This window comes from Talpa europaea (genome assembly GCF_964194135.1).
Source record: "Talpa europaea genome assembly, chromosome: 3".
NCBI lineage: Eukaryota > Metazoa > Chordata > Mammalia > Eulipotyphla > Talpidae > Talpa > Talpa europaea.
Window position 1 is genome coordinate 28,579,781 of NC_140069.1, and position 16,124 is coordinate 28,595,904.

The window sequence follows — 16,124 nt, forward strand, 5'->3', positions numbered from 1 at the left end:
GCAATTCCATTAAGATCTGGAACAAGACAAGGATGTCCACTCTCACCACTGCTTTTCAATATAATACTGGAAGTCCTAGCCAGGGCAATAAGACAAGAGAAAGACATCCAAGGAATCCAAATAGGAAAAGAAGAAGTCAAACTATCACTATTTGCAGACGATATGATATTATACATAGAGAACCCCAAAAACTCCACAGAAAAACTAATTCAACTCATCAATCAGTTCAGTAAAGTGGCAGGATACAAAATCAACACGCAAAAGTCAGTAGCCTTCCTATACACAAACAATAAATCTGAAGAAGAAGAAATCAAAAAAACCATCCCTTTTGTTATTGAAACAAAAAAAAATCAAATATTTGGGAATAAATCTAACAAAAGAGGTAAAGGACCTATACAAAGAAAACTATAAAACACTGTTAAAAGAAACAGAAGAAGACACAAAGAAATGGAAAAACATCCCCTGCTCATGGATTGGAAGAATAAACATTATTAAAATGGCCATCCTTCCAAAAGCAATATACAGATTCAATGCTATTCCAATCAAAATTTCAATGTCATTCTTCAAAGAAATAGAACAATTATTGATGAAATTCATATGGAATCACAAAAAACCCCAAATAGCCAAAGCTCTCCTGAAAAAAAAAAGAAGGGAATGGAGGCATCACACTCCCAGACTTCAAACTATACTACAAAGCCATAATCATCAAAACTGCATGGTATTGGAACAAGAACAGACATACAGACCAATGGAATCGAATAGAAAATCCAGAAATAAACCCACAGATTTATGGTCAACTAATCTTTGACAAAGGAGCAAAGACTATGCATTGGAGCAAAGAAAGTTTGTTCAATAAATGGTGCTGGGAAAACTGGGTCGCTACATGCAAAAGAATGAAGCTTGACCACTACCTCACACCATACACAAAAATCAACTCAAAATGGATTAAAGAACTAGACATAAGACCTGAAACCATAAAATATATAGAAGGAAATATAGGCGAAACACTACGTGATCTGCACATCAAAGACATCTTTACAGACACATCACCCAAAGCAGTGATAGTGAAGGCAAAGATAAACAGCTGGGACTACATCAAATTAAAGAGCTTCTGCACAGCAAAAGAGACAATAACCAAAACAAAGAGAAACTCCACCAACTGGGAGAACATTTTTGCACCCAACACTAATGATAAAGGACTGATCACAAAAATCTGCAAAGAGCTGATGAGACTCAACAACAACAAAGAAAAGAATCCAGTCAAAAAATGGGCAGAAGAGCTAAAAAGAAACTTCTCTGAAGAGGAAATGCAAATGGCCAACAGGCATATGAAAAAATGTTCAACATCACTTGCCATCAGGGAAATGCAAATCAAAACTACCATGAGATACCATCTTACACCAGTGAGAATGGCACATATTAAAAAAACTAGCAACAACAAATGCTGGCGAGGGTGTGGAGAAAAAGGAACTCTTCTGCACTGTTGGTGGGAGTGCAAACTGGTCCAACCACTGTGGAGAGCTGTGTGGAGATTTCTGGACCTACTAAACATAGAGCTTCCATATGATCCAGCAATTCCACTCCTAGGGATTTACCCAAAGGACACAGAAACATCAATTCCAAAGAACACCTGCACCCCTATGTTTATAGCAGCACTGTTTACAATAGCTAAGCTTTGGAAACAACCCAAATGCCCAAAAATAGATGACTGGATCAAGAAGATGTGGTACATATATACCATGGAATATTACTCAGCATTCAAAAAAGATAAACACATGCAATTTGCAGCAACATGGATGGCGCTGGAAGGGATCATGCTCAGCGAAATAAGCCAAAAAGAAAAAGAAAAATACCGGATGGTCTCACTCATAGCAGGAATCTAGAAAACTTAAATAAGGGACCAGGAAAATGAATAACTATAAGAAAGTGAAAATCAAAATCAACAAAAAACTATGAACCAGAGACACTTTTAGGGGGGCGGGAGGGGAGGGATTGGGGTCAGAATGGGGGGGGCTGCAATTGTATGGGGAATATAACAATAAAATTTATTATCAAAAAAAAAAAACAATATAAAGACAGCAAAAAAAAAAACAAAAAACAAAAACTGGTTACCTGAAGATGTAATAAAAAGTGTGTGCTTGATAAATGTTTGGATAGCCTAGCAAATTATATTAGCAAAATGACTATAAATATAACTAAGGTTACAGATTTTATCCCTGTTCTTGGGGTTAACCTATTAGTAGGAACATAATGATATATAACAATTCTGGAATTTCATGATACAGTAAGAATTTGCTGACCTAATATATAAGCAAACTTACTCATCTTTGCTTCAAAATTTCTGTGCATGGACAAATGAATGATTTCAGGGAAGAAAAACATAAGTAAAAACAATAAATATAAACAAAAATAAAAATAAATGTTGGTTTATGGAATATGACTTCAATTTTTAATTGTAGAATTTTATCTTGCAGTGTAGAAAATTTAGTAATGTATATGTTAAGTAGGTCTCTGACTTAAGGTCACATTTTTCTATTCTGAAATTAAACTGTATATTCTCAGATTATATTTATATCTGATTTTACATTTTTATCTGAATTTATATTTATGTTGTTGAAACTAACCTAATTCATTAATGATTTGCATTTGTACAAATTAAAATGTCACATGAAGAGCATATTTTCCTATACCAATTATGCTTATAAGGTCAAACTGCAGAGTCAGTATTTAACACTTCACCTGGGAACTGATGTGATGTCAAAAATGATGTGATGTCAAAAAATGTGAAGCAAATGTGAAGCAAAAAATGTGAAGGAAATAATGGAATATACCGCCATATACATATATGTTCTATGAAACAAATTTTGCCAAAATTTCAAAAAATTTAAATTTCAAAATAGTACTACTTCAGAAATTACTTCATCAATTGTAAAACATCTTCAGCAATGCATGTAGAATAAACTGTATACTGACATGAAATATGTAACAACTCCAAAATATAAACATTCTAAATTAGGATAAATAATGTTGTGAGGATTTCTTTAATGATAACATCCAAAGTATACACCTGGAGGGTGTGATCCTATACCTCTAATCATATATAGTGCTGTAAACCAGTATTACCTCAAAAAATATTTTTAAGTAAAAAATAAAAAGGAACCAAAACATATATATGTAATGAAACTTGCTAAACTTATTATAATATTACCTCTAACATATATACTAAAGCTATCACGTAAATCTTTTTACACTTCTAAAATAACTACTAAACTATATGTCTAAAATTGTGGTTTTAATGTAAAATGTTCAGTGATTTATATAAGTGAATATAAATCTACAGCAGTAAATTCTGCATTAATGTAAGGATCTGACAATCCAAGGGAAAGAAAATGAAGTAATCTGCCAGTAAGAAGTCCTCAAACCGGGGGTCAGATCATGTTCATGGAAACCATCTGGTTGGGACCCTCTGAGCCACACCAAACACAAATGATCTTTTAAAAAAATATCCTATTCATTAATGCATCACAGCTGCACTGAGTGTTACTTCATTTTTCCATGGCAACATCCTTTCTGTTTCAAGGATCTTATTTCAGTTTTGGTAGCAACGTGGTTTTTTGCCAATATTGAACACATTCATGTGTTAAAGTGAAGGAATTATTACAAATTCTTGAAGTAGAACCACCTTTATTTTGATTCTTCATAGGTCAAAGGGCTACATATCTAAGTATCATATACTGAGGATAAGCCAATAAAGTAGAATTTGATATTCTTTTTTTTTAAATGAATGAAAGTACTGTCATTCATTTTTCCCTTAATTTCCAACTTTATGTGCCATTTGAAAAGATATACAGCACTGTGTGCCCCAATACTTGAGGTCTGGTAAACTTAGATATTTTTAGTTGTGTGTAAATAATTGTGACACAATTCACCTAAAAAGGAAGGAATAAGATCAGTTTCATTTTTATATTAGTTACCTCACTGCCCATCAAATAGAACTTTTTTTTAAGCTGCAGATTTTATTTTTTTCACTTTGTTTTTTTTACTTTTTATTAATATTAAACTATCACACAATATTTACTACCTTATCAGTGTATCTAATTCCACGTAACATATTTCTTTCTTTAAAACTTGAAACTTTAATGATAATTATATTTTGTAAAATTTCCACAGAATAAAATGTTCTCTGTATGAATGTTTTATTTTTCAGGAAACAGTTTCAAATAAAAAAGAAAAAACATTTGCAGGTTAATTTTTACTCACTTATTTTTTCATGTTTTCTTAAATACGTGAAATATTCTTAAATGTCATAAACTAATCAGTAAGTCAGGTATACAGAGACAAGAGAGTATAATCTCAATACTTAAAAAACAAAACAGAATTTTCACTAGAACATTAGGTCCTATAATAGAGATACTCTGCCAATTTTGTTCACTCTACAGTCTCAGTACATAGTACAATGCCTCACATGTGCTAGATACTAAATAAAGTGAATATAGTTTTACTAGCATCAGATGTAGATATTAACTAAATTATTTAATGCATGTTTTTTATCATTTTATACCACAGAGACAAACTAGTAAGGTAATTAATAATTAGCTAGCCAATCACATGGATTCAATGCCAGCTATGACAGAAGCTCTGACAAATTAATCTTTCCATGACTTGGGTTTAATCATCAATGCTGATATAAAGATGCAAATTATTAATTCCCATCTAAATATTTGCTAAATAAAGTAAATAAACATATAATGAATATTTATTATGAGATCCATGTAATGTATTAGCCCTATGGATTTATAAAATATATTGACAGTACTTTTATGTTAAAATGCCACTCCTATGGTTTAACTGTTTATGTATATGGAGACAATGAAATAAGCTGCATTTTATTTGCACTTTAATAAATATATACACTATTGCCAAAAATCACAATTTTCCTATTTTATAAATTTTCAATACACTATGAAAATATTTTAGATATCTTCATATGCAGTAGAACTAATTTAGGGCAGTAACTTAAAATATACCTAATTTAGGGCAGTAACTTAAAAACCTCAGAAGTCAATCTTGACTATCTTATTTCCCAGAGTGTAATAAATCTCCACACATTTCCCATGAATATTTGTCATGGGAAGACATGAAAAATTCTAGATTTATATTCCATAATTCCTCCCTCTAACAAGCTACCACATAATTGCTATCACTTTCTCACTGCCCATAGATAAACATTCAGTGGGTAAAATTTTAAACATTTCATGTAAAAAAATCACTTTTACAATTAAGTTGTAAGAGATGATCTAGTCTAGCCTGAAATGGCTACTTTCCTTAAACCCTAGAGATAAACAAGGATGTTCACTGAACATGAAGACATGAGTGGGTCACACATTATGATTACTGCAACACTGGTCACACTCTATAACTCCCTAGAAGAGAGAATCAGCTATTCTAACTTAACTGCCTTATAGTACTTGAGACACTTTGACACTCTGATTAAAATCACACACAACATGGGAAGTAGTGCCTTAAAGGATTAACACAGCACTATTAGCAAAAGGAGACCAGGATGCTTGGAATAGAAAATACAGGCTCCATTACACTACACTTTCCATTCTGAAGACTCAGAAACTAGAAATAACACCTAGGAAATGCCATAGACAACAAGATAGTCTTCAATGTACAAGAAAATGAGTATAGCAAAACCTAGGCAGGTTCTTTTTTATGTAATGTTCTCCTTTAGTAAATTCTAGGCAAGTATATTTCTATTTTTGTCACTGCATGTTCAGTGCCAACTGTGTGCTTCTGGAATAAAAATGTAGCTTTTTAAAATATAATAAATAGGATCTCTGCTAACTGGTAGAGAATAATTGTAGGAAGAAGGATTTCTGCTACTCTATTATGAAAAGACCCCAAAGCAACTTCATATTTTAAAAGTTTGTTCACAACGTATAGAACAATAAAATAATCCATTTCAATGAAGCATAGATGTTCCTTTTTCCATTGAAAACAAATAGATTTTAGCAAGTGATGTTTAAGAGTTTATACAATGTAAGTTTTTCTATCATAAGTCAAAAAGGAATATGGGCTTAGCAAATACTGAGTTTGGTGCCTAAATCAACTTTCCAGAAACTCTGATTCCAAACACATTTAGTTATTCAAACTTTCACTCAAAGAATAATCCTTTGATGGCTTTAAGTTATGATGTTCTGTTTTATCTGATGACAACTTTGGGATTATTCTGTTTCATATTTTGTTTCATAAAACATTTGGGAAGATGTTGGATTTATGAACCACTTTTTGTAAAACTTGGAATTCAGAGCCTAGATTTTAGTCATTTAATCAGAATCTATTTTATCTTTAAACTTTCCCAAAATACATTAACATATGGAAATGTATAACTATATAATAGTATGTATAGCACAGAACTGAGGCCAGGTGCCTAGATCATATTGAAGATATAAGTTAAATAGATAGAGCACTTAGTACTCCTATAATTATGTTCATTTATAACCAATTAAGTTTAGTCAAGAGAAACATACTACACTGAACAATTAGAAATGATTAAGATGGCAACTGTCATGTTGTATGTATTTTACCATAATTTTTAAAAATTTAAAGAAAAAATAGGGCATATCAGAATCTCTGTAATTAATCTACAATAACTTAAGTTTACTGTTCGTGATAAAGCTAATATAGACACTGTATCAAAAAGAACCCCACAAGAATGTTAGAAGTGGAAGTCATCAAACATTTTTTAATCTAGCTAGTTCAAATTATAGATAAGGAGAGTAAAGCCCATAGTTAACATGCAGAATTTGATACTGTTAGCCACTGGCCTCTTGAAATTCTAAATACCCTTGGTTTCCATGACTGCTCTGGCTTTTTCTCATACATTTCTAATCATCCCCCTACAGTTTCCTTCAAAGACACTTTTTATTCCCAGTTTATTTTTTCCTCTTTCATTATACACACACACACACACACGTATATTTATTTAGTTTACATCATTCTTCCTTTTTGCACAATGCATGCTTTTTCCTCTCAGGTGTAGTCCCAGTAATATTCCCACCATCAATTTACCCATGCACCATCACCATATTCATGTCAAACCACAATTTTGAACTTCAAAGTGGACTACCATCAGGTAACTTCACTGATATTTACATAATCATGGAATAAAAACTATGTGCTCTAAATAGTTATTCATCACTGTAGTATTTTATAGTTATAAAAGTAGTTAATAATCATTGTAGTATTTTACCTGGTTGATTACTAAATACCACACAGATTAATCTTCCCAGAATATTAGTAAAAAATATAACAAGATGTCAGTATTCATCAGAAATCAAACACCTGTTTTACTGGTACCTTAGTAAAAACAGAATGTGTATAATCAGTGAAAGTAAGAGGAACACATAAAGGTCAGTAAAGCATTAAGTAGAAAAAAAGAAATAAGAAAGGAGATTTCTCAAGTCTATTTTCTTATGACTATAAACTAGAATAAGCTAGGAATACAGATTGGTTTTGACCATGCAAGAAAGCAAGCATAATTGAGGTAACATTGTCTGTGTATAATTTTCATTCCTATCAGTAATGGGTCTACCCTGAAATTAAAGATTTTATCATAAGAAAAGCTACATGGAATTAAGTGAATAAATTAAGTAATTATTGGAGCAAAATCACACATGGTCTAATTAGCTTTACCTTGAAGTAGGACATAGGTTAGTGTTTACAAGAGCAAGTATTATACAATGAAGGAGATCATAAGGAGACAGTGTTTCATCATAAATTAAAAGGACTAATATTGAACAATGATCAGCAACATCTAAAAATTACTGTGTATTTTCTGCCTCTATAATCACATATAACGTAAGGAACTAAATGTTTTCTGCATTCATGTTGTCTCATTTGACTTATCTGATATCACGCATCCAAGGAAACTCTAGTGGGGGTAGACAGATGAGTCAAGACAAGGCGTTACTAGTTTTGTATCGATAGCAAAAGTTGTCATGCTGGCTCAGATTGGTGAGACAAAGTAGATGTCTGTTAAAAAAGTTTTATTCTTCTAATAATCCAGTCAAAAAATGGGCAGAAGAGCTAAAAAGAAATTTCTCTGAAGAGGAAATGCAAATGGCCAACAGGCATGTGAAAAAATGTTCAACATCACTTGTCATCAGGGAAATGCAAATCAAAACTACCATGAGATACCATCTTACACCAGTGAGAATGGCACATATTAAAAAAACCAGCAACAACAAATGTTGGCGAGGGTGTGGAGAAAAAGGAACTCTTCTGCACTGTTGGTGGGAGTGCAAACTGGTCCAACCACTGTGGAAAGTTGTGTGGAGATTTCTGGACCTACTAAACATAGAGCTTCCACAGGATCCAGCAATTCCACTCCTAGGTATTTACCCAAAGGACACAGAAACATCAATTCCAAAGAACACCTGCACCCCTATGTTTATAGCAGCACTGTTTACAATAGCTAAGCTTTGGAAACAACCCAAATGCCCAAAAATAGATGACTGGATCAAGAAGATGTGGTACATATATACCATGGAATATTACTCAGCATTCAAAAAAGATAAACACATGCAATTTGCAGCAACATGGATGGCGCTGGAAGGGATCATGCTCAGCGAAATAAGCCAAAAAGAAAAAGAAAAATACCGGATGGTCTCACTCATAGCAGGAATCTAGAAAACTTAAATAAGGGACCAGGAAAATGAATAACTATAAGAAAGTGAAAATCAAAATCAAGAAAAAACTATGAACCAGAGACACTTTTCGGGGGGCGGGGGCGGGAGGGGAGGGATTGGGGTCTGAATGGGGGGGCTGCAATTGTATGGGGAATATAACAATAAAATTTATTATCTAATAAAAAAAACTAAAAAAAAAATAAAAAAAATAGAAAAGTTTTATTCTTTTGACTTATTTCACTTATCATAACTCCCTCCAGCTTCATCCATGTTGTCACAATTGGCATGAATTTGTCCTTTTTGAGTGCTGAGGGGTATCCCATTATCTATAAATACCACATCTTCTTGATCACTCCTGTTTTGAATCATTGAAGTTGTAGCCATATCCTGGCTACTGTAAACAGCATTGCTATGAATATAGATACAGGTTTCCCTTCCAATTATTATTTTTGACTTCTTTGAGCAGAAGTATAGGAGTGGAACTGCTAGGTCATATGTGAGATACCTTTTGAGGAACCTCCTTTAGTAGTCATTATGTGTCTAACACACTAACCCTTTTTGGTATACTTTATTATTTCCTGCAGAAGTCAGATTCTATTCTAATTTTCTCTCAGCCTTAAGAAAGTCTTTTAATATATCTGGTAGTAAATATTTGTTGGGAAAAAATCCTTTCAGCATTTGTTTTGCCTTCCCTTTAAATAAGTGCTTTGTGGGAAACAATTTTTTGTCAAAAGTTTATTTCCCTCAGCACCATAAAGATGTTATCCCATCGTCTTATGGTCGCCAATGTTTCTGATAAGATGTTAACAATTTTTCTTAATATTGTCTGCCCATCCACAACATTCCTTTTGTCTGCACTTGCTTTCAAAATTTTCTTTTTCTCTTTAGTTTTCAGCAGTTTTGACTATGATGTACCTGGGTATGGTTATCTTTATAAGGTTTTAGTGGGCTAAAAACAACTAATTTGTAGGTCACCTACCTTACTCTCCTTCTTAAAGTAAAACCAACTTTCTTTTGCAATTTTCTACACCTTTAACACAAATAAAAGACCCCCAATACTTTGATATTACTGTCTTGTTCCCAATAAATCCTATAAAGATGCCAGTGTTATCAGTTTTCATATCTAATTCAAAGAATAAAAAGTATACACAAAAATTTGAAATTTGTAACTCATGATTTTATAAAATTCCTCTCAGATTAGATGAGCATTTCACTCTGTAAACATGTTTTAGAAAGAGGATAGATGAATAAGATTAAACTATGTATTCTTAAAAGTGAAACTAAGAAGAAATTTTAATAATAAAATAAGTAGCTATAATTATCTCTTTCATATTTAATTCATGATTTAGTAGGGGGAATAATTAGATAGTCCTTTTATTTTAATTCCAACTCAGTTTTTATCTCACCACTGAGGTGAGAATATGGTTTATATATTGATCATTTAATATCTTTTACATTATATTTAGAAGAAAAATAAAAAAATGAATTTTTTTAATTCAAGAAACATCTCAAAATGTGTTTTTTATAACTATCAAGAAAAGCATCTGTTTCATACAATTTTGTTAATAATATGCAAAGTACACCAATAGTTTTCATTTAAACTATGAAAATGAGATGGTATACATGAGTATTACCAGTGAGGAAACTCTACCAATAATAAGGTGCTGAAAATTAAAATGTTCCATAGAAATTAAAGCCATATTTCTAACATTTAGTTTACCTGTAATGTGAGGCTCTTTACAGCATTCCATATTATTCCAATAAATTCTTTCATTCTTTCTTCGGGACTTCTACAGCCAGCAGGTAAATTCAACATAGCTTTCACAGGAACTGACAAAGGTCGGGACTCTAAGTATAAAAACAGCTAGTTATTTAATAGAAATCTACCTTATATGGTAAATAAACAAAATATTTTCAAGACTATTTTTTCTTGTTAAAATTATGAAAGTCTAAGTGTCTAAGTGAAATTACGAAATACACATCAGAACATTTTACTTTATTGAATTACTGATTTTTGTAAAAATTCAAAAATAAGCAAAATGAAATCTATTCTAAGTCAAGTGCTGCCCACTCTTCAGGGATTGGTGATTGGGAGATGGGTTGTAGAGCAATATATTTATTGAATACATGTATGTATTCACTGTGAAAAGTCATTATATTGTAACCTTAAAGGGACAGGAGAAAAGAAAATGCTAAACCATGCCACTTGCTAAATGACTTGGGGAAAGCATTTTAATCTCTCTAAGTATCAGACACAATACTTACACTTAATGTCAAGATTACTATTCACTTTAATGGTGCAATGTATATAAAACAGTTCATGAGAGTACTATACACAAATATGATGAAAAATAATTTTTAAAATTACTTGAGTATAACGTACAGAAAAGAACTTTAAGGCTACCAGAAATGAAATCACAATGAACCTGTTATTTAAGTTCTACCTTAAATGCCATTTCCTTTGAGAACTAGTCATTGATTTCCTCAAATTAGATTGTGTCCTTCCTCTAAAATCTCTGACATAAAGTCTGACATAATTCTAACATATTTAATTCTTCATGGTACAATATTAAATATCTGAATATCTTGTTTCTATGAAACAAGAAGTATAATGATGTGACAGCAGTACATGAGACTTGTTAATTGTTCAATTTTGAAGATCTATTCTGGGTTATACCACCTCCTAATCTCATTTTCCCAGTGAGAAATAATCATCACATACTATTTATTAATACAATATCAACTATTGGTAGATAAAATAGACTAATAAACCATAAAGACAGAAGCTCCAGGAAAAAAATAATTAAATGACTATATTTTTGCCTCTACATACCAATGATTTATATTGAAACATTTGTTTGCCTTTTTAAAAAGGTTGAACTAGAACCTGGTAACAATACTTAAAATCAATATGTCAAAAACCTCTGTCCTTATTTTGAGGGTTTGAGTAACGATGTCAACGGTTAAATAGTAACACTATTATGTATAATTTAACAGCACCAAATATTGACATTTAGTACCAAGTAACTTATGGTTAAGAATCGCACAATAAGGTTACTCCATGGTATCAAAGAACTAAAAAATATTTGTTCAGAAGTCTATCAATTTACATATTTATGCACTCTATTCACCATAGTATTGTTACCAAGATACATTCATTTCACTGAAAAACAAACCATGTTTCCTTTATTTATTTCATGTAGCATCTTGAAACAGTATAGTATTTGCTCAATATTGGTTGAATCAATGATTTTTTTTTTATTTAAAGATTTATTTATTTATGCATACAAGAAAGGAGGTACAGACTAGAGGTGTGGGGGGTGGTGGTGAGAGGATTCACCAGAGACAGAGGGAAACAGAACAGGCAGATTGACTGAAATACACTACTCTGGGGAGCAGCGGGCAAGTCAGGAGAGGTCTGCTGAGCCATGTGGGTAGCTCCCTGGCTGAGAAACAAACTCATGCTGCAATGGCTAGGGATAGCTTCACAGGTTGCATCTTAACCCCTTGTGCCACCAGGGAGCCCCAATAAAATGATTTTTTAAGAGAAATAATGGTTAAGTATATCTTCTTGAAATCTTTCCCTAATAGCATATTTGACATTTTCGTGATGAAGAATGTGTCTTTGTGTAAGATACATTTGTGATCTATGGTTTCATTGACTTAATTATGAGCAAGAAGAAAAGTATCACTCATTTTATTCCTTTGTGTTCACTGGAAATAAAGGCACTCAGCCATGTGCTCATAGCTAAGACAATATTGTGCTAGGGGGTACCTTCCTTAAACAGAATTGAATTTCCTAAAGGGAAATATAAAAGATAAATTTTTAAAACCTCTTGAGAAGTAAGTCTTGCAAACTCAAGCTGGAGACTTCCTGGAGAAGTAGCATGTTTTAAACAGTCATGGCAAAGAGAGATGACAATCAAAAGGAGCACATAGGAAAACTGTGGTTTTCCAAGAAGTCGAGGAGAGAAGTTACAAGCTTGTAACAGAGGGAGAGACTTCAGTAGGACTTGAACCAGTGCTGTAGAGTTGTATCACTTCAAGAAGTTAGAAAGCTACAGACTGAATAGTAAAAACCATGCTATCTAGAAAGGCATACTTTCTAGGCTTCTGTGCATAGGGATTTGAAGGAAGAAGGGTAAATACCTCAGAAGAGAAACCAGACCTTGACACAATTGTGGTTGCACAAACATACTTCATTATCTTGTTGAGAAGACTATCATAAAAAAAAAAAAAAAAAAAAAAAAGGGCCTCCCCGGTGGTGCAGCGGTTGAGCGCTGGGTTGTGAAGCTGCCCGCAGCCTCTGCAGCGCCGGTTCAATCCTCGGCTGCTCCCCGGCCACCGGAGGAGGGTCCCACATGGCGCGCAGACCTCTCCTGCCACCTGCTGCTCCCCTCAGCAGTGTACTTCGGTCCTTCTACCTGCTCTGCTCCCCACTCTGGCTCTGGTGAATTCTCTTACCCTCCCGCACTTCTGACTGTACCCAGTGCTTGTACAAATAAATAAATAGATAGATAGATAGATAGATATAGATAGATAGATAAATAGATAGATAAATAAATAAATCTTTTTAAAAAAAGGTGCTAGTTGTTCATGAGCTTAAGGTGGTATTCTCCTGATATATATTATCTTTTTGGAAATGCTTTTTATAGAACTAATATATATCTATAGGTGAAAAACTACAGAATAAAGTTCAAGAAGAAAAGGATGAAAGAATTAAAGAAAATTAAAATATCTCATAATTTCAACACACTACTAAACACCTACTATATTTTAGGCTCTATGTTAAGAACAGAAATTCCATGGTGAACAAAACAGACATGGTCTCAGTCCTTACGGAATTTACATATACATGTGGAGGGCTTATAGATTTACAAAGCAAAATAAATACTCTTTTGTGGGATAAACATATTTAGGTAGTATGAACTTAGAATAGAGAAAGCTAGGTACCACATTTTCACTTTCCCAAATCTAGATATGTGATCTCAGAATTATGTCATTTGGGTTTCAATATTCTCATCCATAATTTTCAAAAGGTAAACATAAAGGACTGTCAAAATCTCACTGGAAAATTATGTGAATGTAGTAGGGATCTGTTATCTGTGAATAAAGAAAAAATGGAGGGATAAAGAGGAGTAAAAGAAAAGGGAAAGAGGGAAGGTGAGAGAGAAATAAATGAGTATCATATTTTATACACAGTAAAATGAAGATAGGAATTCTCCAGAATCTATCCTTCAAGTTATACATGCATTACCACAGTGACCCACTGAGACCATTAATATTCTTTCACCATAACCTCAATTCCAAAATAAAGTTTGAACTTCTATGACTTTCTCGGTGTGTATATACATACAACCAACACAACTACCACCAGAAATAACAGCCAGGGTAGAAAATCATCCAAAGAACTTCCATATAATATTGTAAGCTCTTGGAGAAACATCAGGAACTTGTAGATTGAAAGAGACAGCCTTTTCACTCATAGTTACAAAAAAACTGGATTGAAGAACATAGTAGAAAAGAAAACACTTCTACTACCTTTCTCTCAATCTCCTGTTTCCTCAAGTCTATAGATCTCCAAAGTATTTAAGGGAATTTCAGCTCAGCAGGAATAAAAGGTGACAGATTCCAATTTGTGAATCTTATTATATTGTTCTTTGATTCTGTTGGTGTGGCTTGGAAAACACTTGATCATGAGATAAAGGAAAATGCTGGCATCTTCCAAGACTTACTAGCTATGGAAAAGTTGCTTAGTGGTATTCAATAAGCATCACTGAGGGCCTACTTTTACCAAGATCTAGTAAAACAAAGATGTGTAAGTTCAGGGTGTGCTTTAGAGGAAATTACATTCAAAAGAGGGAAATGGACAGACAACAGTGTTACTGAATAGACAGCTAACATCTTTTTTCTATTTCAGAAAATTTTATCATAATGTAGGAAATGCAATAATTGTAGCACTGCCTTATAAGGCTTTTCAACTCTATTTAAAATTCATATTTTTACCTATGTGTAATCCTAATAATGATTTTTTTGTTTTAGTGGAAAGAAAAGCTCCTATGCAATGAAAGAAACCATAAGTAAAAAGAAAAGATACCCTATTGAATGGGAGTAAATATTTGCAAAATGTATAGCTAACAAAGGACTGGTATCAAAGATATGCAAAAACTCATAAAATTCTACAAATAGTAAAACAATACAATCAAAACAAGGGCAAAAGAACTAGACACTTACAAAGAACACATCCAAATGCCCAGCAGGCACATAAAAAATGGTCAAATCACTTATTAATAGAGAATACAAATGAAGACCACAATCAGATACCATCTCACACCTGTGAGAATGGCCCATATCGAGAATGGCCCATATCGAGCGGAAATAACAAATGCTGGTGATGATGCGGAGAAAGGAAACCCTCCTACATTGTTGATGGGAAATCAAACCAGTACAGCCCTTATGGAAAGCAATATGGAAGTGTCTCAAAACATTAAAAATGGATCTACCATTTGACCCAGTAATTCCGCTTCTTGGCATCTACCCCCAAAAATTCAAAAACACTAATTCAAAAGGAAATTTGCACTTCCATGTTTACTGCCACCACTATTTTCTATAGCTAAATTATGGAAACAACCAAAGTGCCCCAAAATAGATGAATGGATCAAGAAAAAGTGGTATATATACACAACAGAATACCACTCAGTGATCAAAAGGGACAAATTCATGCCATTTTCAGCAACATGTATGTAACTGCAAGGGGTTATGCCAAGCTCAATTAGTCAGAAGGAGAAAGACAAATACCAGATGGTGTCACTCACATGTGGAATATAAAGTAAATGAATTAATAGTCAGATAAAGCCAAGCTGAAAACTAAACTTTGACAGCTGACCACAGTACTGAAACACCAAAGGGTAAGAAGGTAGGGAGGGGAAAAAAAGAAGGAAGAAAGCACGATGGTCTACTGTAGTGGGATATGGGTGAGTTGGTGCTGGGTTGGTAATACCTAATACTTCAATATTACCTCAGTCAAAACCTGGTAATGACCAGCACCCCAATACTACCTCAGTTAAAAAGAAATTCATTTTTAAAAAGGGAATATAAATATACCTGGGTAAAGGATAAGGGACAAAGGGGCAATTTTCAGTTTAAAAATTAAACTAAAGCTATATTTTGTTCTTCATTTTCATGGCTACCAACCTGCTAAGTATACTCATCACAATAAAGTAAGGTAAATCACATTTCTTCTTCCTTCAATTGTATCCTACAGAATACTCTCAAACACAGGATACTATTAAAAATGAACAGCATCTCAGCTAAAAACACAAAGTTCCCTATCTGGTTTTTAACCCCTGTATAAGCTGATCTTACCTCTCTGAATCTGCTCAACTTTATTTTTCACTAAATACTCTCCACTCCAATCAGTCTTCCCCA

General features: G+C 33.1%; 1 protein-coding gene across 4 annotated transcripts in view; it reads right to left on the bottom strand.

Annotated features, from left to right (window-relative positions):
- VPS13B (vacuolar protein sorting 13 homolog B) overlaps positions 1–16,124 on the bottom strand; it is a gene marked incomplete at both ends in the record, with an annotated part of 598,760 nt that overhangs the window by 339,732 nt on the left and 242,904 nt on the right. For all 4 annotated transcript variants that reach the window (XM_084230016.1, XM_084230015.1, XM_084230017.1 and 1 more), the window contains one exon: positions 10,417–10,544. In XM_084230016.1, coding sequence (XP_084086142.1) covers positions 10,417–10,544 — 128 coding nt within the window. The remainder of the gene's footprint in view (positions 1–10,416; positions 10,545–16,124) is intronic.